The sequence below is a fragment of the Haliotis asinina genome, chromosome 7, assembly GCF_037392515.1.
Source record: "Haliotis asinina isolate JCU_RB_2024 chromosome 7, JCU_Hal_asi_v2, whole genome shotgun sequence".
In the NCBI taxonomy this organism is placed as follows: Eukaryota; Metazoa; Mollusca; class Gastropoda; order Lepetellida; family Haliotidae; genus Haliotis; species Haliotis asinina.
This window is the reverse complement of record NC_090286.1, coordinates 7,966,507-7,993,459: the sequence shown is the minus strand read 5'-3', so window position 1 is coordinate 7,993,459 and position 26,953 is coordinate 7,966,507. Positions and strand designations below refer to the sequence as shown.

At 39.1% G+C, this 26,953-nt stretch overlaps 3 protein-coding genes across 4 annotated transcripts in view; 1 reads left to right on the top strand and 2 right to left on the bottom strand.

The window, feature by feature from the left end:
- Positions 1–26,953, top strand: part of LOC137291831 (very long chain fatty acid elongase 4-like) — a 139,706-nt gene that overhangs the window by 64,818 nt on the left and 47,935 nt on the right. The window lies entirely within an intron of this gene.
- The window catches only part of LOC137291830 (transmembrane protein 53-like), a 163,325-nt gene that overhangs the window by 123,686 nt on the left and 12,686 nt on the right, over positions 1–26,953 (bottom strand). The gene's annotated exons all lie outside the window — the stretch shown is intronic.
- On the bottom strand, positions 1,398–26,690 carry LOC137291828 (serine-rich adhesin for platelets-like). Of its 2 annotated transcripts, none has more exons than XM_067823364.1 (18): positions 26,343–26,690; positions 24,820–24,992; positions 24,486–24,707; positions 23,327–23,435; positions 22,096–22,351; positions 20,199–20,296; positions 18,245–19,160; positions 17,538–17,608; positions 16,810–17,010; positions 15,860–16,006; positions 14,851–15,011; positions 12,870–12,968; positions 9,734–9,938; positions 8,150–8,441; positions 7,416–7,651; positions 6,087–6,245; positions 4,774–4,874; positions 1,398–3,885 (listed from the first exon to the last, which is right to left on the bottom strand). In XM_067823364.1, exons 1-18 carry the CDS (start codon positions 26,575–26,577, stop codon positions 3,805–3,807), a joined length of 3,762 nt encoding a protein of 1,253 aa, XP_067679465.1. In that variant the 5' UTR covers positions 26,578–26,690; the 3' UTR covers positions 1,398–3,804. The 2 variants fall into 2 exon arrangements, with proteins under 2 accessions (XP_067679465.1, XP_067679466.1); XM_067823365.1 differs by having other exon boundaries at positions 24,820–24,983; positions 26,343–26,654.

Below are 26,953 nucleotides of genomic sequence, written 5' to 3'. Positions count from 1 at the left end.
TCCAAAGTGTATAAAAGTTTCCTCAAATTTTGTAGAATTTCTAGTGCACTTGTATAGGTGAAACTATAATAAAATCATAGAGGTTGGCATCTCCATGTCATCTACCCAAGGTCTGCTAAATTCAGTGGACAATGAAATGAAAGATCTTGATTATCGTCAGTTTGGCCCGAAAGCGGGTCGATGATTTGCAGTCTAACTTGAAAACTAATACATGTATCATACTCAATAAAACGCTGATCATAATCAAAACATCATACCAACCTTGAGGGTTTAACAGGATTTTTGTCCTAAAAGTTGTTTAACAAACTGTCATTCAAATATCAACACACTTCACTGTTTCTTATGAGGGAGGAGTGCAGAGAATGGGACAGCCAGGTGTTCAAGAAGCACGTGCACAACAGGCCAAGAAAGTTATTTATTCATTGCCCGTGCGGTGCCGTGTCCATCCTTTCTCGGACACCAGACCAGACAGCAGTCTGACGTTGACCCAACTCGAAATGCTATCTGGGTGGTTGTCCCTTTCTCTGCACTCCTCCCTTGTAACAAAAAGCAAACTGTGTCAGTATTTTAATGACAGATTGTTAAACAACTTGTTTAGTTTTAGGACAAAAATTCTGCAAAAGGTTGATGTGATGTTTTGATTATGATCAGTGTTTCATTCAGTATTTAATGTTTATTACTTTTTTAGTTCAACTGCAATTCATCAGTCCACTTTTGAGCCAAATGGACTATAATACATGTAAACTATGCTTTTAACAAACTGACAGATATAACAGCTTTTTCCTATGATCGGTTGTCTTTTAGTTATAACTGTAGTTTAATGTGTATAATTGCTGAATATGTGACTGATATTAACTCACAACTGAGTGAAGTTCAAGTCATCCTTAAGATACTTTTGCAAGGCTCCTTAAAAAAATCAAATGTTTCTCAGGTACATTTTTTTTCAAAAGGGATGAGGGCGGTAGGACTAGTTTTTGATAAAGTGATGCAGGAGGAACACATTTTTATTGTTTTCTCCCAGAAATACAGCTTGGGAAGTTTGGTATATTATAATGAGTGGTAGATTCAGTCACACTCCTTCTTACAGACACTCATTCTGACAGTGGACAATGAATGATCGGGATGCGGACACATCAAAACTATTTTTTTTAAAATGGCAATAAAAAATTGTTACACACACAAATAAAAGTGATGCACTGATGCCCAAGAAACATTTCACTTTTTATTTAGCCAAACTACTTGTGGCATTCCAGCAAGCCGATTGAAGGTGCAAATGTTTCAAGACACTGATCATGGTATTTTGACACAATTACAAATGACAAGTCTACCAAGTCCTCTGTGCCCCTGCGTAACTGACCACCTCTACCTCCTCACAACAAAAAAAACAACAAATCCTCCAAGACTTAGCATATTTATTTGATATTCTCTGTACATGTAAATATTCAGTCTGTCCTGGATGTATAAAAACAAATGAATGTAATGTAGTTAAATAGGTTCCAAATCTCTTGAGTAAGAAAATCATGAAACAATCAATCATGCACAATATTAAGAAAATAAGCTATGATTACATCAGATTAACTGGATGATTGATAAAAATATTTGATGATGATTTTATGTAGCCCATGAATCAACCGTTATCTTTAACATTACGCCTATCTTGAATGAAGGTTAGTAAATACGGAGATGGGCTAGAAAGTCTTCAAGCATGACTGAAAATGTAGACAGACTTGGCAAAACACAAAACCTTTGCAATGACCAAAGAAAGTTGAGAGAATCGTAACAAGCCATTCTGCAAAGTTCTTGACTTGGTGGAATGTCACTTAGAGGGTAAAGCATGAGCACTGGTGAAATGATTCACACACCTTTCAAGAAGCCGCTAACATAAAACTGGAATAATGTGTAATTCATCGTAACACCCATGAATACAAGACTGTGCCAGAGACCATCTCTTATTTCATTTGAAGACTTTTTACAGCAGTACAGAAAGATAGCAAGGGAGAAACAGAAATAGAAGGAAATAACATGCTGATGTTGACGACAGGATATTAATAGATTTGACAAGTGTCCTAATACAAAACACTGACATTAAAAAAAAACAAAAAAAACTACCATGGCAGTTCCAAAAACTGCAGAAAAAAGTGGCCTCTTGATTCAATAATCAAAATCATGCAAACGGTTTAAACTGTTAACAGATTAACCTCCTAGTTTGCTTTTCACTTATGTCATTCAGAATTTGAATTGGTGGATTCTGCCACTGTCTTATACAACAGTTGAAAACATTTGACACAGGCCCTGTCTTAAACCACAATAGTGCTATAAGTATTCTGGTTGTCTTACATATCACATTTATTTACATATCTTAGTGACAGAGTTTTTAGTTTCATATGAGTGTTCTGTACAAAAGTGATCACTTACTGTATATACAAGATCTGTGCACAAAGTCTTGCTGCTATCACCATCCTAATTCACACTTTCACAGAGATATGTAGTTAATAATCTTGTCATCTTGAGTAATGGACCAGCTGGGTTCTGGGACTCAGCTCTGACGGTCAGAATCATCATTCAAGATCATCACATTAATTGGACCGAGTATCCAGTCTGACAAAGCAGTCTCAGGTCTGAGACTCTGAGATGAGAATGATGGATCTTCACACTACAACTGCTATCTGAAAGTGGGCCCAGTCTGACAAAGCTTCTTTTCTCTGAGACTGTCTTAATGCTGAGACAGTCCTGTGAATTGGACCCCGGGACAATGGGATCTGTCTCCCACTTGAGTTATGATTGTGCTAAGGTCACTTTGTGAACTGGACCCAGGGACCTGACAACAAAGAGATCTTAGCACTGTGTCTGTCTGCCCTGTTACTTATGATTATGATTATTGCTGAGATATCTTAGTGAATTGGACCAAGGGAACTGACACAGAAGAGATCTTAGCAGTATGTCTTTCTGTACTGTTACTTATGATTGTCTTAGTGCTAAGATCACTTTAGAAAACAGGTACAGATCACAATACAGTCACAATACATCACATACCTACGTGTCTGATACTGATACATACTGATAAGGAGCTTTAAGGCATTACAAAAATCTTACAATATTCTTAATTCATGAAAACGCTAAACCATTCTTCATCAATTCCAAATCTATCAGCACTTCTGACTCAAACTAAGGCTCCACAAGCCATTTTGGCACCAAATATAAACAAAATTATGATCTGCGAGTTACAAAACTACGTACAACTTCTTGCGTATAAAAATATCACCATACTGTTCCATTCTTGCTTTTAACAACTAAAACCCAAAGCAATCTAAAATACTTGCATCTAAAATCTCTGTACTTTACATAGTGGATTGAGTAGGGATGCCACGATACATCAATACATCAATACATCGATACTTTTTCTAAGACTATACAATTATCCATACATTCAAAACTGTATCGATATTTAGCTTTGAAAGTATTGGTTTAAATATGCCTATGAATCATTTACATTTAGCAATTGTATCATGTTTTTTTATGCATTGTACCATGATCATTTCTTATGCATAAAGATGGGAAATTAGAACTCTTTAACCTCTGAGAATAAAAAATGTTTAACTATTAATGTTCAAAATGAAAGTAACTTTACACAATGATGCCATGAAAGTAGGCATCATGATGCCTTTTGATTCGTGACATGGGTATTGGGGTTACGTCTTGATTCATGAAACTTATGTTTCGTGGCATCCCTAGGACCGAGCAGTGATTGGGTCATCTTGCACTTTGAACATATGTGTAGCTGGGTAGACAAAATGGTTGATGAATTCAGGGCGTGAACACCATCAGATTATCAGCACTCACAGCTACACTGTCTTGAGGGGCTGGGGTGAAAAGAAGACTTGGCCGCTGAAACAAGAGTTTTATTTTGTGTAGTGAAGAATGAAGGCCAGGCACAGAACTTAAACTGACAATTTTCACTTGAAAATGTCAAATCTGAGAATTGGATTTTCTTCTGAACCAATATTTAGGCACAAGTGTCATAAGCATAGTATGTTATGGGCACAAATATAATATTCTGTTTATTACCTAAGTCGTTAATTGAACAAAATAAACCCAAATCTACTTTCAAACATAGGCTGACTACCCATCATCGCCACATGTAGAACACAACATCAAAGAAGAACCGTGACGTCATGGCATTTTTCATGACATCACATCACTATGACAAAGTGACATTTTGCCCTAAGGCATTGTATGAAAAATATGATGCCTGATTGGTTCGCCCTCGTAGGCAATAACATGAAAATTGTTTGTAAAGAACATTAAAAAAACACAACTTTCAAACATAACGCCAGAGACCAACTTTTTCATGTTATACATCACTAGAAAGCTGATCGTGTCTGCCATGACTATGGACAAAAACATCCTACAGATTCATATTCTGTATAAGAATGTCTATGCTTTTGAGCAAGTCTTTCTGTATGGACATCATGGAGTATCTGCTCAGTAATACCGTAACACATATTCGTCTCACTATTTTCAGGTACTCAGCAAAGTACAGGCAAACCTGTATTCGAACCGAGTCATCGCTTTCCTGCATAGAAAAAAACATACCTTTGCACAACAAATTGTCCCATATTTGACAATTACGGACTCCTGGGTCTAGCTTATCAAAGCTCTCTTAGCGCTAAGATTGTCAAAAGTGTCATACATTAACATTAATGTACGACTGTCTCAGTTCTAAGAGAGCTTTGAAAATCTAGGCCCTGATCCCAAAGTGATAATTGAACATACCGGTCTCCCTTGCTGTGTTGGGGTACTGCCAGCTGAAGGCTCCGTTTCCTCCTTCGGGGGCGTGAAAAGGTATTCCCCATGACTCAAACGTGACCTGGGGACTGGCAACAAGATCACTTTATGCAGTCATCATGTATGACTATTCAACATTCCAAATACTTTATGTATTTTTTCATAAACCTTGACCACAAATAAGTAACGAAATTGAAATTGTAAGGTCGTGTTAAACGATATTACGTAATAGGGAATCGTTATAAAAACCTTTCCGATATTTCAAAATGTGTGTTTTAGAATGTTGAAGACATGATACATAACAGTCAATCAAACCTAGTTTTATGTAGTTCTACACCGCTTTTACTTTTCAGCAGTTTCCCTGCAATAGCACAGCTGGGGACACCAGATATGGGCTTCACACATTGTACTCATGTGGGAATTGAACGCGTGTCTTCAGCATGACAATTGAATACTTTAACCACATGGCTACCCCACTGCCCAATGTCACTTGATGAAATCTAGCAACATACTCTATCAGAAAAAAATTATTCTGCGACAAATTTTATTTGTGCACTGGTCATGTGGCAATAACAAATCTGGGTCTAACCATTTTCGAACAAGTGGCTGTACAACTCAAGACATATTTCATTTCTTTCTCCCCAAGAAAAGCATGGTATTGCAATGGAACATGTCAATCCAGTCTTCAAAACAGGTTCATTTTCTATCATCAGACATGGGCTTCATACTATGTACCCATTTGGAGACTCAAAGCATGTCTTGGGCATGACAGCAGAATGCTTTTACCACAAGGCTACTCCACCTGCTATATGTAAGCATCCTCAACAATCTCCACGTTATATGTGTGATAAATCTCCATTATACCCTGAATGCATCTATCATTCTATGGCTACCTGATGAATTTATTACCTCCCTTGGCAGGCTTTTATCCAATCAGGTGTCTTGAACATACCAACTCACTTTCACTTATTAAATTATCTGATTAAACTTGGTACTCTGTACTAGGAGTTCTTGCATATATTTCTTGCATATAAGTTTGGACCTGTCAATTTGTAAACTTGAGCCGCAATGCGAACAAACCTTCGCAGGTGTGACAGCTACCTTTGTGGACACCAGCAAGCTCGGTTGTATCTGTGTCTAATGGTGGCCTAGCTGATTGGCATCTCTGAGATGAGGAGCCAAAAAAAGGGAGGTAACAACACTATTGGGTAAAGATGTAGATGCATTATCGGAACGTATACCCTGGAGATTATCAAGGATATATGTCAGCGGACATGTCCAGCTACGTTGCTACTACTCACCCAATGTATCTCGATTGTATGGTGTGGAGGGCAGTTTGGTATTTGAGACCGGGGAGCTACCAGGAGACATTGCAAACTGGACGCTACGCCGTGATCGTCGCCGCTGAGTGGATGGTAACTTCTTCAGCACAGATCTTTTACCTTCTCTTTGTGTAGATCCTAAATACACAGTAATCCACAAGCTAATATAAACCATCTTGTCTGATACATCCCATAAATATTCTACTCATGTGCTACAGCTATGACAACTATTTATACTGACATCAGTTACAATGAAATTCATTCACCCTTTGACATTCAAATTCATTTATTCCTTTCAGTTACCCTTTGAAGATATGCACTGACCACAACCACCATCTAAAGTATGGAGACTGATGTCAACCATTTTCAAAATACGTCATTCTTTCTGTGTCATCATTCCGAAATTTTAGAGTGATCGAGTTTACTTTAACGTCTCACATAGCAATAGTACAGCTCTATGGCAGCAGTGTGTAAATAATCGAGCCTGGACCACAAAATCCAATGACCAACAGCATAAGCATCAATCTGCATAACTGGAACATGTGTCAACCAAGTCAGCAAGCATGAACACCCAATCCTCATGACCTCTTACAAGAAGCATGGGTTACTGAACGATAATTACCTAAACTGACCTTCCCGGCCCCGAAATTTTAATAGCAATCAATTGCGACGTAAAGATGGCGGCACATTATGCATTCAGATAAGTATGTGCCACCTTGTAATGTTGGAAATGACACATCAAAAAGCTTGATTCAGGGTTTACGGGACATGTCATTCCTGCGTATTGTACACAAAGATTTGATGAAATATTCTGAAAGTAACATCCTGAGCATCGTTATACACACACAATATCAATTTATCTTGGAAAGTGTTTGCAATGATATATATGTACTATGAATTATGTTGACTAATGTATTGGTTATCGTACATATATAGATTTCTTGTCAACTGACATGTTACAGCCGAAGTATTTCCACTACTGCTTATGATACAGCTTGAAAACCATTCTAATTTATTATCTTCCCTGTGATTGGCTTACTAGAAATCAAGAAACAGTCAAGAAATCCAACAGCGCTAAGGTTGACATTGCTTGTGCAGTACTAATAGTAACACTCTGTGCAGAGTTGTGTGGTTTGATGACACAATATCAAATTTTAAAGTAACACATATAGCTGCAAAGTAATCATTACCAAATTGTGAAATGGACTAATGTTTTTAACAATTTTGGAAAAAAAAAAGAAAAAAACCTAAAACCCCCAAAAGAGGACTCCCACTTTTGAAGAGCCATGTGAAACCCTGCTGACTTACTTGTTGAAGGCTGGAAAAACTTGGAGAACGAGGAGTCGTGACTGTCAGTGTCGCCTTTAGGCGGTGTGGTTGTCTGCTCCAGGAACCTGGCCAGGTCAGACGTGTTGTGAGGATCAGCCTCAGGTTGACCTGATGGCTGCAGGAAGCGAGGGTCAAGGCCAGGGGTCTCTTCAGCTATCGTGGGTTGGTCACTGACTGGGGTTAGTGACAAGGACTTCCTCAATCTTATGCTTCTCCTATAACATAAGGTGAACTTTGCATAAGAAGTGAATGAGTATGGTTTTACACAGTTCTAGCAGCAATACTTCGGAAATATCATGGTGGGCAACAACAGAAAAGGGCTTCACCCACTGCACTCGTGAGGAATCAAAGCAGGTCTTTCGATGTCTTCTGCAAATGTTTTTAGCATCGTGAAAGTATTACTAGAATCAATGATCATTTCAGAAAAAAAAACAAAAACAAAACAAAAAAAACCAACATTTTTACAGCAAACGGTAAAGACACTAAGGTAAGTCAATTCTGTCTTTGAAAATGACACCTCACTTTCCATGACAAGAAATTCTGTGCTTAGTTTTAAGAAATGAAGGCTTGCTTCACTTGCATTTATGGTTTGATGCATGTAAATTATGGCGTATAATTGACACACACTGTAATTTGTGGAAGGACTCTTAATTCTTAATTTTAGACTCAAAATGGTAACTTTTATGCCTGTATCCTCATGACTTGCAGCTTACCGTTTAGGTGTGGCATTAGAATCAGCTCGCACCGGGGAGGCTGCATGGGGAGGGGTGAACACGCCCATCGGGGACAGAGGGACACTTGGGTCTTCCTTCTTTAGTGGGGTAACCAGGCTACGTCTTGGCTTAGGCTTGGGCTTGGGGGTGATGTCACATAGGAGAGGGCTGGGAACTGCCGGCACATAACTCTTCCTCCGTGGAGTCTTGGTAATGAGGGTGGCAGCTACGTCGCTGCTTGTTGGTTTGGTTGCTGACTCTTCTTGAGTCTTTTCTTTAGCAGGAGAGCCAGCTGATGCAATCATGAAACACAAAACAGCATTAGTATTATCTTAGGGAGTGATTAACTACTTGCATGATTTACTGATTCACTAATTGATTGCCTGGCTTGCTGAGTGAATGATTGACTGCCTAAATGACTTACTGAATGATTTACTGAGAGACTGATTGACTCTCCCGGTGACTTAATGAGTGACTGATTGACTGCCTGAGTGACTTACTGAGAGATTTACTGTGAAACTAACTGACTGAGTGACTGATTGATTGACTACCTGAGTGACTTACTGAGAGATGTACTATGAAATTGATTGACTACCTGAGTGCCTTACTGAGAGATGTACTGTGAAATTGATTGACTGTCCGAGTGCCTTACTGAGAGATGTACTGTGAAATTGATTGACTACCCGAGTGCCTTACTGAGAGATGTACTGTGAAATTGATTGACTACCTGAGTGCCTTAGTGAGAGTTGTACTGTGAAATTGATTGACTACTTGAGTGCCTTACTGAGAGATGTACTGTGAAATTGATTGACTACCCGAGTGACTTACTGAGAGATTTACTGTGAAACTAACTGACTGAGTGACTGATTGATTGACTACCTGAGTGACTTACTGAGAGATGTACTATGAAATTGATTGACTACCTGAGTGACTTACTGAGAGATGTACTGTGAAATTGATTGACTGCCCGAGTGCCTTACTGAGAGATGTACTGTGAAATTGATTGACTACCCGAGTGCCTTACTGAGAGATGTACTGTGAAATTGATTGACTACCTGAGTGCCTTAGTGAGAGATGTACTGTGAAATTGATTGACTACTTGAGTGCCTTACTGAGAGATGTACTGTGAAATTGATTGACTACCCGAGTGCCTTACTGAGAGATGTACTGTGAAATTGACTGACTACCTGAGTGCCTTACTGAGAGATGTACTGTGAAATTGATTGACTACCTGAGTGACTTACTGAGAGATGTACTGTGAAATTGATTGACTACCCGAGTGCCTTACTGAGAGATGTACTGTGAAATTGACTGACTACCTGAGTGCCTTACTGAGAGATGTACTGTGAAATTGATTGACTACCTGAGTGACTTACTGAGAGATGTACTGTGAAATTGATTGACTACCTGAGTGCCTTACTGAGAGAGTGACTTACAGAGTGAGTGACACAGTAAAATGTGGCCTTGTATTCCAGTTATATGTCAGCTTAATGTGAGAGCACTTAAATTTTGAGGAGGACCCCTTGATGGTAATTCAATGTTCAACTCTGGGCAAGCAATATTTCTTTCCAAGGCAGAATGTACCTTCACAGTGTTTGGCTGGGCTCTTGACAGGACTCGTCACAGTGAAGAAACCGAAGTCGATGACCTTCACAGACTCTGCTGGAGAAGCTGCCGCTGCAGCTGATGACTTCGCCTCCTCTTCCTTCTGCTTTTTCATCTGAGCCCTGAAGGCAGCAAACTTGGATGGACCACCTGCCTTGGGTTTCAATGGAGCAGACGTCTTTTTCTGGGGAAACAATCAATGTTCTGATTTAACCAAACTTCACCTGTGTTTCACACAAATTGCAATGGACAAGTTTCCCATTCTTGTCTGACATGATCAGGTCACACTTTCAACGTCCTTGTGACTCTTCTAGTGACTTAATGAAACACAAAATGGCATATTTTTTAAGTTTGGAAGTGCTATAATCGACCAATTTTAAGCAAAAATCTTGATAGTTTGTAAGTGCAACATTTGGATGCAAAACTCTATTGAAACACTGCACTTCCTGAATAAAGGTAGTCGTCATCCATACGATGTGTCATTATCGTCCACTTCCTCAAAATTTTAATTGAATAATCACCATCACTGTTGACATTATCATCCTTAAAGGTCACATGCAACCAAAAAATAATTAAACATAATTAATACACAATTATCACTAAATCATGACATATAATATACATTGCTGCTTGTTAAAAAACACAAACAAAATTATAAGCGTACAATAGCGATTCAAAATTGCAATAGTTTGTACTTGGGCTTACTTCCCTCGAAACAAATCCCCCAGGAGACCGAACCCAGTCATAGCGGGTGGGTGTGCACTCAAGTGTAACAACGGCTTCCAATTAGCTGGTTCATTTGCTGATACGCTGAGGGTTCATTGTGTGTACAGAAAGATGATCTGTTTGATGGGCATTTTAGAAGTATGGCGAGTCAAAAGAAAGTGAGATTCTTTATGGATAACAACTTCTTTTATTGTACTTGATGCATCGTTTCAGTATGGATTCATATACCGTTGTCAAACAAAAACATATACACTAGAAGTTGTTATCCATAAAGAATGTATATAGAGATGTTGGGTTTTGTAAATACATGTTCTCTGAATTTGCGTTTGATCCAATCAAAAATCATCTCAGTAGAGATGGTGAACTACTGCGTGACTGGAAACTGTCAATCGTACAAGCAGGACTTGAAACTGACAAGTGTTTGCACCAGTTTCCGTCAGATCCAGCCATCCGAGAAAAATGGGTCTAGTTTGTTTGCAACCCATAGACATAAATACATGTCATGTGTACAATTATCACACCTGCTAATTACATAATGTGGCAGAGACAAGACTCGGGTGTCATAAATCAACCTATTTTGTTTATAGCCTGATAGGTGTTAAGTGCAAATTGCATGTGGTCAATGATTGAAGCTGGGTATTGCATACTGTCTTTAGCAGACAGGCAGTCAGGTGTCAATAAACTAGAAATTGAGATTTCTCTGTGGCAGAGGCTTCTTACAACAATCAACAAGTTTTTTTATGCAATGAGTAGATTATTTACTTGTTTGAGTACACAACCAAGATTAGACTACTGCTCACAACCTAATTCTCTGGGCATGATGCTGTTTCAAGTTCCATGAACCCTTTCACTGTGCATGTGTTATGGGCGCAGCGCAGAATAGCTGTTTTAACCACTTTTTCCCCCAGCGCTGGGGGGGAATTCAGTGAATCGTTTGAACTCCGATTTCATGGGCTTTTTTTTTCATCGCACTTTTTTCAACTTTATAGGTTGAATTGGCATTTTTGATGATTTGTTTTGGTAAGTGCCTACCGAAAGGTATCACAATCTGCAAAGTTATGTTTTACGTTGCATGTGACCTTAAGCAGTTTGAAAATGGCCCCCTGCCCTTCAAATGTTGGCTGCAGACTGATTACTCAAATGATAACCATCGTGAACCGTTGTCACCATTTTACAAGACACATTTGTTTGGATTGTGCATTTTTGTTAGGAATTGAAACAAGGCAGCATTTTTCTGGGATTTCTTTTGTTACACGCTAATATTATCCACAGGGTAAGGTTTTTCTATACATAGGGTCCAAACAAGCAGATTTGCAATGTATATGTGAGACCTCCTTAAACCAAGACGGCCAAACATCAAGGTGATTTAAACACCCAGTATGAAACAGTGTATTGACCTGGGCCTAGATTTTCTAAGCCCTCTTAGCGCTAAGATAGTCGTAAGTTAATGTTAATGTATGGCACTTACTACCTTAGCGCTAAGAGAGCTTCGAGAATCTAGACCCTGGTGTACATTCAACCTTATCTTACCTCACACATACACGTCATGTACTGATTGGCTAAGCACTCTTCAAAACTGTGTTCCACAGGAGATATCACTTGTGTGAGATCAGACATTCTACCATGACTTCAGTAACTACTGGATTGTGATTGGATAATCAAAGTCATTCAGAGGTACATAATCACGTTATATACCTCTGATTTTCCAACACAGTACGTTTATCTCCTAAATATCCCCTAGGAGATATCACTTTGGCGGTAGATTTTGCACAGTGCCCTTACAATGCTATGACGTCATGAACTTTGTTGCACTGCAAATCTAATGCCAGTGCGATGTTCAGCGATGTACATTTTTCATTTAAAACTAATGAAGAATGATTTTGGATGAATAAATAGAATCTCACCCTCGTGTCTACTGATATCAATTATATCAAAACTTGTTGATAAAGGTAAAACAATTTGTGTTGTGTTGATACAGTTGATATCAGTAGACACTTGGGTGAGGTTCTCTGTATCTCGATTACCACTGAATAACATTTGCCTCACATTCCAATAAACAAATTTTGACAAGAGGTTCGAATGCAGTCCCTGCGAATATTAAGGGGAATCACTCAGCTTCGACTTTACTAAGACAATATCTATGGGAAGAACAGCAAGACGCAAGATTAAATCGTTTGATTCACACAGGTTGGCTATGTGTCTGATCCTGTAGTATACTCATGCAGCAAAATTAACAATGAGTGTTTGATAAGATAAAAATGTTGTTCACTGGTCACTCGATCACCCATGGTCAATGTTCCCGAAGGGCTCAGGGAACATAAACAAACATCGAGGGTATATCAACCCATGCCCCCCTGGTGACCCGTGAACGACTGATATTAACCCTTACCTTGACAACCTTTTTCACTGGCACAGCTTTCTTAACTTCCTGCCAGTTATTGGCTTGTAGAGTTTTCAGGTCATCAAACTTCTTATCCACATCTTCAACCTGTCAAAGAAGGGTATGCTTGGTAATAGGAACCTGAATCTACATTAGTTAGTACCTGTCCATATGACAGGAGAGAGTGCAATATCATTCTTGACTATACACTGTAATTTGTGCAGGCTGTTTGGAAGGGAGATTAATGTGAAAAAAAAAACAAGAAAAAACAACAAAAACTAACATGTCACGGACATTGTGTATGTATTGCCAAAACCACAGATATCCTTTACTCTGTTGTGCATGGGAAATCACTTGTGTATAACTTGACCAACAGTACCAAACAGTTAGCTGTGATTGCTTGTGGTAAATCTGTTAAAAGCACACATCAAAATAAAAAGATAGAAAAAATGAAAAGAGATAATCAAAACTGAAGCAAGAACATGCTATCAGAAAGATGCAGATAGAGGCTTCCCAAAACCATATTGTCAGAATGTTCAGCTGTACAAGGTTACCATCTTTGAAGTAATGAAACCAGCACAGAGACAAAGTATGCTTTGTTTTACCATTTGTGGTCTTCGAACAGACTGAGAGAAGTTCTAACAGTGTTCTCTTGAGATGCAGTAAATGAGTAAGTTTATTTTTACACTTCTTTTAACAATATTCCAGCAAAATCATGGCGAGGGACATCAGAAATGGGCTTCACACATTCCACTCATGTGGGACTTGAGACAGATTTGTTTGTTAATGGGAACATGATTTTACAGTGCTTCTATCAATATCAGCAATTTAAGGGAAGATACACTAGAAATTAGCTTTAAACCTTATATCCATGTAGGAAAACAGCCAGGCCTTTAGTCTTCAATGTGATAGTAGGGTAGCCTCATGGTTAAAGTGTTCACTCATTACACTGAAGACCTGGGTTTGGTTCCCCACATGCGTACAGTGTGTGAAGCCCATTTCTGGCTGAACACTTAAACCACAAAGTTACCTCACCAAACTTTTTATAAGACAGAATTTCTTTTCTGATTTAAAACAAAACTAAACATTTTTTGCATGATATATAACATACCATCCAGCATGTAATGTTTCTTGCTTGTGAAACCAGAAGCAAAGCATTTTTGCAAGACAGCAATTTACAGGACGTGACCTCTTGCATCCTACACGCTTAAAACTTGACAATGGATGCAACAAAATTTATTAGTTCATCCACAGGGACACAGAAAAAGTCTTAAATACTGTTTTAAAAAAATTCCACGTATGTAACAGTAACTGAGTAAGTTATCACTGAATTTGCTTCAAGCTGGGTTATGGTATCATATGCAGTTTAATTAAAGTGATGATCATGATACACAATACACAATACAATAACTATTATAATAATATTTAAGCATCTGTCACCCCCATTTTGTTGCCCAGACCCTTAAAAAGTTTCAGACCCAGGGACTCTAAAATTCAGGACTTGAGGTAAATCCCTACAAGATATCCAACATGTTGACCAGCAAACAAGTTTTCAATAAGCCCGCAGGGGTTCAAATCTTTTTCATAAGTGACTTGCCACAGGGCAAGTGACTTCAAGAAAGTTATTTGTCCTGACTAATATTCCACTTGCCCTGATTTCATGACACAATGTTTGATGTTAAGGTTTACTGGACTTTTTATCGAAGAGTGATAAATTTCAAAGAACAACAGCTCTAAATTACTATTATTGTGAAATGTAATAGCTACAGTATGAGAAGATTTGAAATGAAGTGTAAGTTTATTAGCAGTTTGAAACCATAAGTTGAAATTATCTAGTAGTCCACGAACAAGCAAGTTACCATTATTTGATTGCTCGAACTGAAAACTGACTTGTCCTGGGTGTCAGGTGATGGGATTTTTGAACCCCTGAAGCCCCATGACCCAATAACATGAAATGTTCAGAAAATAGAATCCTCTAAGCTACACATACCTGGAAGTATATCATATCCCAGAAGCCCTGCAGGTCGGTACATGTCGTCTCCTTCTCTCCAGTCTTGAACTCACAGTTGTCCACAAGACCCCGGAACTGTTTGAACCGCTGGTCAATGAGAAGCTGAGCCTGGCCAACAGTGGTTCGGATCTGACCCTCAACTGCAGACATAGCACATAGTCAAACAACCTGCCAGTGTATACGATGTCACATCAATTTGACTGCGGGGGCATGACAGCAGTATGACAGCAGTTGGCACCAGAAATGGCTTCACTCACAGTGCCCACGTGATAAATTGAATCCGGTCTTCAGTATGGCGAGTGAATGCTCTAACCTTGTAGCTAACCCACTCCCCAAAAATTTACTTGAAGGGTCAACCACGCAAGGGAGATTTTAGTGTTTCACAATTCCATTTTAATATTTATAAGGAAGTCTGATGAAGATGGAAGGGGCATGAGTAGTTTTACACCGCTTATAGTAACATTCCAGCAACATCACGGCTTGGGACAACAGAAATGGGTTTCACACACTTTACACATGCTGGGAATCAAAGCCCTGACTTCGTCATGCGAAGTGAACGCTTTAACTACTAGGCTACCGGACTGTCCCTGAAGCAGTGATAGAGTTAGATTTCAACATGTATACATCTTGAAGGAAATTACACAATGTCATTATGTACTTGCTGAGTGAAGATGGGATAGAGTGGGGTTGGGTGAGGTTTATGAGTCATTTCACAGGGCAATACACGCCAAATGAGCTACATGCAATAATCCAAATAATATCACATTTTAAAGTAACACATATACTTATAAAGTAATCATTAGCAAATTGGGCATTGGACCCATTTTCACCAATTTTGGAAATGTACTCTCAAAAAAGAGACTTCCAGTTTTGAAGAGCCATGTCAAAATCTGCTGACTTACGTGCTGAAGTTAAAATCTTCAACACAGAGTAATCAACGTAACTTAGGCGAAATTCTTTTCTAACAGAAGTCTGTTTACAAGCTCACCCTCTTCAGAAATGTTTGTTGCCTCTTCTTCCTTTGTTTTATTCCACAGCGTGATGTACTCATTGAGCCGGGCTGTCTCCGATGTGAGCAGGTTGCGAAAGTACAGAACATCATGGTCTACTCCAGCAGAGGCACCTGCCGCTGTGGCTGATTTAAAATAAAATTTTATCACTAAAGTCATAAACAAAACAGATTTTATCAAAGGTTTTCTCAGGTGAATATTTGGATGCATATGTACCCGTATGTAAATATTCGTAAACGGAATGAAATTACTACATCGGGTCACAGCTGAGGAGATTTTTATTGTATCTGTCAAGCTGATTCTGACAACAAACACCGACCTATCTGGGTTTTATCACTACCTTCAGAAACAGAGACTGACTGAATCTAGTTTTACACCACATCCAGTAACATTCCAGCCTGTAAATAATCGTATCTAAACCAGACAATCTCGTGACTGACATCATCATCATCAATCTACGCAACTGTGACATGACGTTCATCAACTAAGTGAGTAAACCCAACCACCCAATCCTCTTTGTTGCATCTTATGACAAGAGTGGGTTGCTGAAGAAAGGGCTAAATGTAATCAGAAATGGGCATCCAGTAAGTGGAACGTATAGGATGGATGCATGTAAAAATACCCATCGTGTGTCTAGGAACACATTAATTGGCACTGCACCCAAATCACTACTGTATATTTAATAAAAAAATAAGGTCAACTAGGAAAAGTAATTATAAAATCTTACATCGCAGAACTCCACACCACTTCCCTACTTCAGAAAACTGTTAAACCCTAGTGATGATGTTACATCCCATTGGTCCACAATATAAATGTTTCACTGGTCATGAATGGATGTACCCTCCAATGTTTGTTTTTGTTCCCTGAGCCCAAAAGACTCTCAGCCAATCAGAAAACAACATTTATGTGTGAGGTAAGATAAAATTACCTTGACTCTTTGATTCCTCACTGGTGCCAGTCTTTTCCAATGCAGGCCCCTCAGTCTCTGATTCCTTAGCTGTGCCAGTGTGAGAGTCAGTACCTGAAGAAGCTGGTTCATCCGTTTCCATAACACTAGTGGAGGGACCATTCTCCATTGGGGGCACGTCTAGGACATCATCAAAATTGAGGGGCTGAGACAGAGTGTCTTCTGTAAGAGAGATTAGAAAGATCACAGTTAGTACGCTGGAATGGCCAAAGTTAAGCATCAAGTGTCACGAGTGGGGGTGTCTTAACAATATAAATTATAATATAGGGCAATTTAGTAATCTACATCATTGAACATGTTGAACAACTGTCACAGAAAACATGCTACAAGTCAAATTATCAAAGATATGTAACATGTTGCATTTGGGATTACAGTTTTTCAGTAAGAAATATACTATCATATATCAATAAAAAGCTGATTAATTCCCCCTTTGGGACCTTTCAATCAATGTACAAGTTGAAACAATGCAGATTAAACCTTCCTTTATTTCATCAGGTCCATAAGAGTAGAAACAGTAATAACAAGCATACAGGGACCTTTCAAAAAGGTGATTACATTGCTAAAATGACGGTCACTTCAAGCAGTCATGAAGCCTGTAGAGAAATGGACAAAAGTAAAATATTCCATATGAATCTGTGTGGGAAAACAGTAGCGAAACTGCTTGTTGGAATGTGGAAAAATAGTTATACCTGAGAGTCTTGGTGCTTTTGGGGTTCGTCTTCTCATCTCAATCATAGGACTCGTGGACAAGATTTTAACCCTGCAAGAAAAATGCAGTTGTCCGCAGTTAAAAACAATGTGAATCCAGTAACTTTTTAGTGCCATAAAATTAATGCAAGTTGGTAAAACATGTCCTTAAAGTGTTTGGAAATTTGCAACACCATGTTGATGACATATACAAAGATCAAAGCTACTTTGCATTTTACATAAATGTAATGTCAGAACATAAAACAGTAATTTTAAATTGAAAAATCAGTGAAACTTGTAGGTTATGTCGCCTGTTGGAGATTGCGCTTTCCAGTATCTTGACATATGTTATATTGGGGATTACGCTTTCTCAGTAAAGTACATATCCATGTACTTTTGTTCAGTTGAGTCTCATCAGGGATTCAAACTCACACCATCAGAGTCAGACGCCTAATTCCCAACACACAAAGTCAGCCGCCTAACCCCGTCAGCCACTTCCACACCTGTGGATTCAACCCAACAAAAGTACTAGAATCTAGACTTTGCTGAGAGAGTGTAATCCCAACTACAACAAGGGTCACATCTGACCACTTTCTGTATGGCATTGTGCATCAGTAGTCAAGGCTGTATGTTACTTTTCACAGCCAGCTGTTAAGGTATTCTCTTTTTACCCAGTTGCATATCCAAAGAGAAGTGTGTCATTACTAACCACTCCTCTGGACTCCGTGCCTCGCTGGGAGTGTCAGATGCTTCCGTCCTCCTCCTCTTCCTTCCACTCTTTTGGGCAGACATAGGCAACCCTGGTTCACGGAAACATTGCACATCCGACAGGGAACACCGCCGTGTTCTCACAGGGGTAGATTTGGATGTCGTGGAAACTTCTTGGTGATCCTTGGGTGGTTGTGGGTCCGAAGTAGATTGTTCCTGATTTGTCGAGTCCGGAGCCGACTCCGTTGCATCGGTTACAGTTACAGTGAAAACATCATCAGAGTCTGTTACTTGCTCTTCTTTAATCACATCCATGGATGACCCCTGCTCCGGGATTTTCTCCATGAGAGAAGTTTCCGATGAATTCCTCCGGCTTCTCCTCGAACCTCTTGGAGTTTTAGTCTTCTGTGGCGTTCCTGTCTTCTCGACCGCATCAACTGACTCTACAGCTGAATCTGAATCAGACACACTCCTTACAGACCGTCGCCGAGTTGCTTTATGTGGCATTTGATTCTCATCTTCTGTCACCTTAGTGTCAGCTTCTGCATCATCATTGTCTTGTTTCTGAACCGACATTCTTCTTGATTTCCGTGGTGAAGCCACCTCATCTGCTGTGGTACCAGACGTGTGTTTAGCATCAACCTGAGTCACATCCCCCTTGACCGATGACCGTCTTGACCGTCGTGGTGTTTTTGGAGGTGCTGCTGCAGATGATGTCTCAGTTACCTCCATCTGGACTGGTTTCTCCTGTCCTGTTCTCTCTGCTACAGGAGTCATTTGCACTGCAGTCACATCTTGTTTTCCATCACTATCCGAGTCTGCATTTGAACTCTTAGAGGATCGACTCCTTGTCTGTCTTCGAGGTGTCCTCATCACTGTTGTTGTACTGCCTTCATCTGATTCACTAGCAGATGATGCTGGAAAACAAAACAGCAAAAAATTTTTTTTGTAGAATTACAGGGAAAGAAATGCATTTTCATTCAGGTGTGCTACAGGACACTTTTCAAGCTTTACATGTGTCCTTTGTAATTTACTATGCCAGTATGATAGCATACCCATTACCGTTCCACAGCACCGGATTCTATGCCAGCAGTATCGATAATAGCACTGCAAAACATTAATTCATGCTATTACGTAGGTATGTATGCAGTTTTCATCTCCCTGGGTTCATACAACTCAAGCTTCTAATGAGGCTGTAGATAGTCTTTAACATTTGATTCTAGCGGGTACCCATTCCCTGATGGTGAATACTGAGTGAGTCAGTGTGAGCTCATCCTCGATATCTCCAGGGTCTACGTTCCGAAAAGTCTCCACTATACCCTGGATGCATCTACGGGTCGGCCAGATAATTTTATTAGCTCCCTTTGCTGACTCCGCTTTCTCACAGTAGCCAATCAGAGTGGTCCCCGTTATAACCAAATTTGCAAGTGTCAACAAAGATAGCAGTTGCAACTGCGAAGGTTTGCTTGCCGTGCGACTCACAATTTGGGGAAATCATACATGCAACTTTATAGGTCCGAAACCTTTTTTAAAATATATGCAAGAAATCCATCTAATACTTTCAGAGAACCTACGCATGGCTTGTTTGCCAAGTTTAATCGGTTAGAGAATTTAAAAAGCGAAAGTGAGTTGTGATTAGTTCACTCAAATTCCCAGCGTAGGCACCTGATTGGATAAAAAGCCAGCCAAGGGAGGTAATAAATTTATCTGGCTGAGCCGTAGATGCATCCAGGGTATAGTGGAGACTTTTCGGAACGTAGACCCTGGAGATATCGAGGATGGTGTGAGCTTGGAGGATACTTCTAGAACATTAGGAGTCAAGCTTGATAACTACAGCAACCAATAGCCCTACACTATACAACCTATTCAACACAGTCTGACCCAGGACACCATGTGTACAGTTGTCAAGAAGCAGGGTTTGCATTGCTGTTTCCTGATAATCACTGTATACTCACAAGAGTGGACCCCCAGCGTCTTTTGTTGCGTCTCTCCCTCATCAGCATCTTGGCTGGATGCTCCCTCTTCTTCTTTGCTGGACTTGGGGGTTGAGCATCTGCACAGGCAAATATACACAAGATACAGAGACATTACACACCTTCTGAAGCAATTATGATAATCAAACAACTCTGTTCTTAATAAAACTACTCAACATCCGTAACTCCAACATGGCAGCAACTGAGTTACATTGACCAGAGTTCCAGATAATTTTTCAAGCATTTGGGTATTTACTCCTATGTCTGTTTGCATTTTTTGAGGAGTAACTAGCATTTTGTATACTCCTACTAGTAAATGGAATTGAGTGCTTTTAGACAGAGTTTCTTATCCACAATTCTTCTAAATGTGTAAATACAAATCCTTCTCAATAGACTAACTGTTTTTAGCAATTGTCATACTGCCCAATATTTGGTAGCCATTTCTAAATACTCAACATGTAACATCGGACAGTGGCTACAGCTACAACGGTATATGTATTTATTAACTACAAGGGCAAACGTATCTGGGTTCATATTTTCCATACGATGCCCTAAAGCAAAATATCACTTTGTCATGGTGACGTAACGTCAGGAACAATGTCATGACATCACGGTTCTTCTGTGACATGTGCGTTGTACATGTGGCGACAGCGGGTAGCCAGCCCATGTTCGAAAGTAGGTTTGGATTTATTTTGCTCAATTTAACGACTATGGTAATAAACAGCATATTATTTTCGTGCCCATAACATATTATGTGTATGACACTCGTTCCTATATATTAGTATATCCCTTGCTCTTGCTTGGGAAATACAAACATTTAGGCACTCATGTCATTACCATAGCATGACATGAATATGCATATAATATCCTCTAAATCTAAGCATACCATTGGCTAATGCTGTTGTAGAGTTTGGGCGCATTGACAAATCATATGCAAGCCAGTTTAGTTAACTGACTAAACTACGCAAGGTATTATAGACCTATTGGGTTTAAAGTGATTCCTATTAATTTTTGTACTCACAGATTTGTAATTACTTCAGTAAATGTGATATTGAGTAAAATACCCGTCAATAGTCTATTGCTAAGATTTGAAAATCAGGGCTCCAGATAAGGGCTGTATTGGCGTATGTACGTGTAAAAAATATGGACGATATGGTAGGAAGAAAATCAGAAAGAGTAGCTGATATGTACCACAGCCATGGTGTACTGTCTTAAAATCATATATGGATGTATTCATCTGAAATAGCATTGCTTTATTGACCTGTTTACACAGGAGTAACAATGTTATGGTGCATATGTGAAATGAAACAGGAGATTACTTACATGCCATTAAATTCCATTCAGTACTCTATTTTTTCCCAGTACTACGGAAGAAATATGACGTACATACTCCCCATGTTGAAAGGTAATCTGGAGCCCCACAAAATACTTTCTTCATTTTGAAATGAAATGAAAACCAAGCATCCATTGAAATCAAAAACAGACAGAACAAGGTGAATGCCCTATATAGATGTCAGTGTTCACGAATAGCGTCTCATACTCTGACAAGTCTGGCACATTCACCAGTGGTCAGATAGAAATCACCAACACCAAGTGTCTGACTGAATATTTAACAATGTCTTTGTGTGAAGTAGTTATTTGCGGCATGTGACACTTGTTTGCTGTTTAGAAATCTTATGTTTGTTATCATATAATGTTCATAATTTCAATGCCAATTATAAGAAATGTCAAATCTGAAATGTCTGTTGAACTTTATTCTGTGGGTCTTGTGAATTTTCAGTGGGTCAGACAAACATCTGAAACTTACAGGACCCAATGTCCCATTACTTTGAAAAACCATCATGAACACCGAGATGTAAATGATGAAGCAATGTCTAACCTGCCTGAAGGTGGTTCCAGGAAGAAGGATGTCGACGTCAAATCTCGGTGGGGGTCAAGGAAGCTAATAGCACTTGCAGGGCTCAGAGGCTTGAAGGTGAAAGATTTAACATTTTCTGGAGCCTCAAAGGCAAAATCAGTGGGGGCAAAGGACTCTCCTCGGTCTGTGGACACTTTGGCTAAGTCAATGTTGAACTGAGGGGATAGCTTCTTGCCGCGAGTAGTCCGTGTTGGGGGAGCATCTGATGTTGCTTTTTCTGTCACAACAACAACAAAAAATGAATAATACAAATAAATAATAAATTATGAGTCTAAGAAATATTTCCTTTCTCACATATAACATGCATGTAACTCTCATAGACAAAAACATCATGGAGTCATTGAATGAGAAATTGATTTTGTCAGTTGTATCATCTTGAGATGGGTACCCAGTGGGATAAGTCATTAGATTATTAACCTTTTCCTGCCTCACAGGCTGCATGGGTTATTCAGGGTTATAATGTCCATTAGGCTGAATGTGCTTAGAGCAAGGATTTCAGCATTATTGTTATTATGAATAAGTGACCTTGTTATTATCATTATATTATGATTCATTGACCCGTGAAGGTCACGGGGTAGAATAGGCCTTCAGCAACCCATGCTTGCCATAAAAGGCAACTATGCTTGTCGTAAGAGGCGACTAACGGGATTGGGTGGTCAGGCTTGCTGACTTGGTTGGCACATGTCATCGGTTCCCAATTGCACAGATCAATGCTAATGTTGTTGATCACTGGATTGTCTGTTCCAGACTCAATTATTTACAGACCGCCACCATATAGCTGTAATATTGCTGAGTGCGGCGTAAAACTAAACTCACTCACTATGAATCACTGTACTGTCATATGCAAACTCATAATGAGTGCACAAGGGTATCATTTCACCCCTACACCCAAATGACTCTGCCCAATTAAGTCGGTTCCATAATATGGCAACAGCGTGTAGATTATCAAGCCTGGGCCAGACAATACGGTGATCAACAGCATGAGCATTGATCTACGCAATGACATGTGCCAACCAAGTCAGCAAGCCTTACCATCCGATCCCGTTAGTCGCCTCTTAGGTAGGTTTGGGTTACTGAAGATAGTTATAAAATGAATTTTTATGGATCTGAAATTAAGTGAAAAACAGTTTCTTCTTTTCAAGAGGCCACCCTGACAGCTTTAACAAGTATTAATGGATGTTCCCATACTCACTCTGACTACTGGCAAAGGTTGGTCTGTTAAGAGTAGAGGCTTTTGGAGAACCCTTCAGTTTGGCTGAAGATCTTGTCTGACGGGTTGTACGCACAAGTGGTGCTGGAGCCTGAAAAAAACACGCACAGAAACACATCAAATTATATCAAGAAAGAACGACTAAACAAACCGAATGGATAGTGTCTTTCTAACGCAAACATGGTAAAAGCATATGACTAAGACGAGTTTTACTTTAACACCGCAAAGCAATATCCTGGCCTTGCAACGGAAGATCATAAGTATTCAATGCACAACTATCAAAAGAAATAGTCAATGTGAACTTCATGAAATGTTTGTCTAAAAACATCCCATAGTTACTGTGAACGTAAATAATGATGAACTTTGTACAACACGCTTGACATCGATCTTAAATTCACCACCTGTCTCTTCATAAATCAATAGTAAGCACAATAATATATACTCACTAAAATTGTTTTTGTTGCAAGTCTGATTTTATACAAGCATAGAAGGAAGATGGTTCAAATTATACTAAAAACATGACAGGGTCTTGTGGCACAAATCTGTCTCAAGGTGATCGCAAGTCACACTTTAAGATAAGCTTACAAGAGTCTTAGTGCAAAAGATCACATTGTGCAGCCAGGATCTGTATTGTAGGTTTGGAGTTGGACAAGTGTATTGACAGGTTGGGCAAATTCTGTGACTTAACTCAGATGCTCGGGATGGCACAACGACACACCCAACATTGATTCCTAGAGCTGTGACGATATATCGTAGTATCAATAATCGTGATACTTTATCAGATGATAAATATATTGATACTTTTTTTGTATCGTGATATGTTGTTAAAATTGTTACTTTTCATTAGAAATTGATGCTTATGTCCAAATTTACACTGTTACTTGATATCATTATGTAAGTTTTTAAAGAAAACAACTAAATATAGCATATCATGATGAAAATCGAAACATATTGGTCCAAGATATCGCATATAATATCATGAATTTTCTGTATTGTCACACCTCCAATGATGATCCCTGTCCATGATCCCAGGGCCAGGAATCATCATTTACTAGTCTCAACATCAAACCTAGAATATTGCTATAAAAGACTAAAGAAAAAACAAACAAAAACTGCTTGTCAAACAAAGTATCACACTTACTGGTTGAGCTGGTTTGGGTTTGGTATGCTTAGTGGCAACAGTTTTACTCTTATTAGTAACATCATTTGACCTCGTCGAACGTCTTGTTGTTGGAGCTGCTTCTTGTTTAGTCGGTGGAGCTGAAACTGGAGCCTCTGTCCTTGAGTTAGTGATGCTTGAGCTCTTGGACTTGCCTGAAGTTGACGTGTCTTTGGACTTAATGTTAGTTGTCTTGGAAGTAGTCTGAAACATACAAACACAAATGAAATAGAAATATATTGAAAAGTGTGATGCCATAGATACCTGCTACTCAACATCAAGTTCAACCTGAACTATTTGTTTACTGTCGGCCTACCTTTTCTTTCCTGAACAAATTTTTGTCTGTGCGTTGTATATTGCAGGAGACCTTGAACTGCTTTCTTTTTGCTTTTTCTTGGGCTTCCAGTTTCTTTTTCTGTTCTTTTTCCAGTTTCCATTGAATTAAACGTTGTTTAAGTAAATCTGCTTTGCTTTTCTTTTCTGATTTTTCTGAAAAAGAAATAACACTGTGATTACGACTGAAAACACTGAGGATTGATGACAACTCGGTATTGCAATACTTTGCAAATTATGCTCGCATGCAGAAGTAATGCAAGTCAAGTATACATAATATATGAATGTAATATTGCAATATTAAATACAACAAATACAAACAGGGTAGAATAAAATTGGGTGAGGACATTTCATTGGCTACCAAGACTGATGGCACTATTAAGTTTTCGAAAGGAAAAGGGGTTGACAAGAACAGATCTCGCTGGTGTTGACCGGAAATGTGCCCATACTGTCATGGTGTGGTGGCCATTGGATGACTTCTCTGAGAAAAGTCATCTATGATCTGAGTAGCATTGTTTCAATACCGGAGATGGTAAACAGCGGTTATGTTTATGTCAAAATGGCAGACAACATTTTGGACAGACAACCCCCTTCCAGACACAGGATAGTCTGGTTTCCTTAAATTTGAGTTAAACAAGGCATTGTTGAACAAAGAGTGATGGAAACATCTTCTGTCCACCAATGGTGATGACAGTTCATGCATGTTTGATTTCAGAAGAGTGTGCATGATACCCACATGTTTGTTGGTATGGTGTATTTTGTTGATTCCTTCTTTTGGTGTGTTTTTACTAGGGACTATCAAAACAAAACAAATATTATTTATAACACTAACAGTATTAACACCATCAGGCTTTACCATATGCCAAAAACTCATATCAATTTAGGGTTCCGAGTTTGTTTCCTGTTTGGATAAAACTTTTCTTACGTGTGTGAGTATATATTGTAAGCACATGTGAGGGTGACTGACACTGACTGACAGAGGTCCTCTAGTAATTCTAATGTCAGGTTTTGTGAATAATTCTTGTAAATGTCATTGTCAATTCATGAATATTATTTGGGATGGGGGAGCGAGACCCTCTAAAACTTACCCTAACCAAAGGTAAACTTGGATGCTTCCAAAGATGGCTGAAGTTATCCTGTATTCTGTAGTCTTACCAGTAGTTGAAATGTCAAACTAATTTAAACACTGATTTGATCTGGTGCAACAAGTTTTATAATATATGAGGTGTATGAGAACAGGTGTCACACTTTTGAGTTGCTCCTCACTTAAAGGATCAACCTTGACTTACAAAGTTACATGAAAGGTGGGATTGTGGGGATCCCTGGGTGGGGAGTTAAAAACCAAGGAGTGTCCAATCCTTAAAATTTAAAAGTAATACTTGATCAAAAAGATGAGCTCCTGAAGAAATAGTTGCTGAGTAACGTACCCGAACCAAAGGAATCACACTGACAGTAAAGTAACAAAGAACATGGCAATCGAGTGCACTCTTGACTTATTCTACCTACCATTTGTTGGCTTGACAGGCGTTTTGTTTTCATAGGATTTTGAAACATTCGTGATGTTTTGGTCTTGCTCTTGTAAAGGAGACAAATTGTCAAGATCAATTTTCCTTCGTTTCCCAACTTCTTCGAAACGGAGATTTTTCCACTCAACTGATCTTCGTTGAAGACGCGCCTTCCTTTTATCCAATACGTCCGGCTTTAATTTATACGCGTCGGCATATTGTGACGACGATGCCATTATCGTTTATAAAAATAAACAGATTTTGTTATCCCTGTCGTGGTACATCGGTCTTTAAACTCCCGCTTTCAAATCCTATCGATAACAAAGATTTGATTGGCTGGAATTCATTTCCGGTAAAAGGGAGGTAATTCAAACGGCCAAGAGCCATCCGCTAAACACGTGATTGTTTCGACTTACATCTTTCAGGTCGTGTTTCAATGTAACAAATAAATAGGTTGATTTTAAAACAAACCATCTAACTATGACATGATTCGTTTGCAGATTTTATAAGAAACTCAACAATATGCAATGGATGAATCCTTGGGGTCAGAGCCATTATCGTGCCAAATATTTTCAAGAAAGAAATATCCTTAAGGTACTTCTTCCCTGTTTC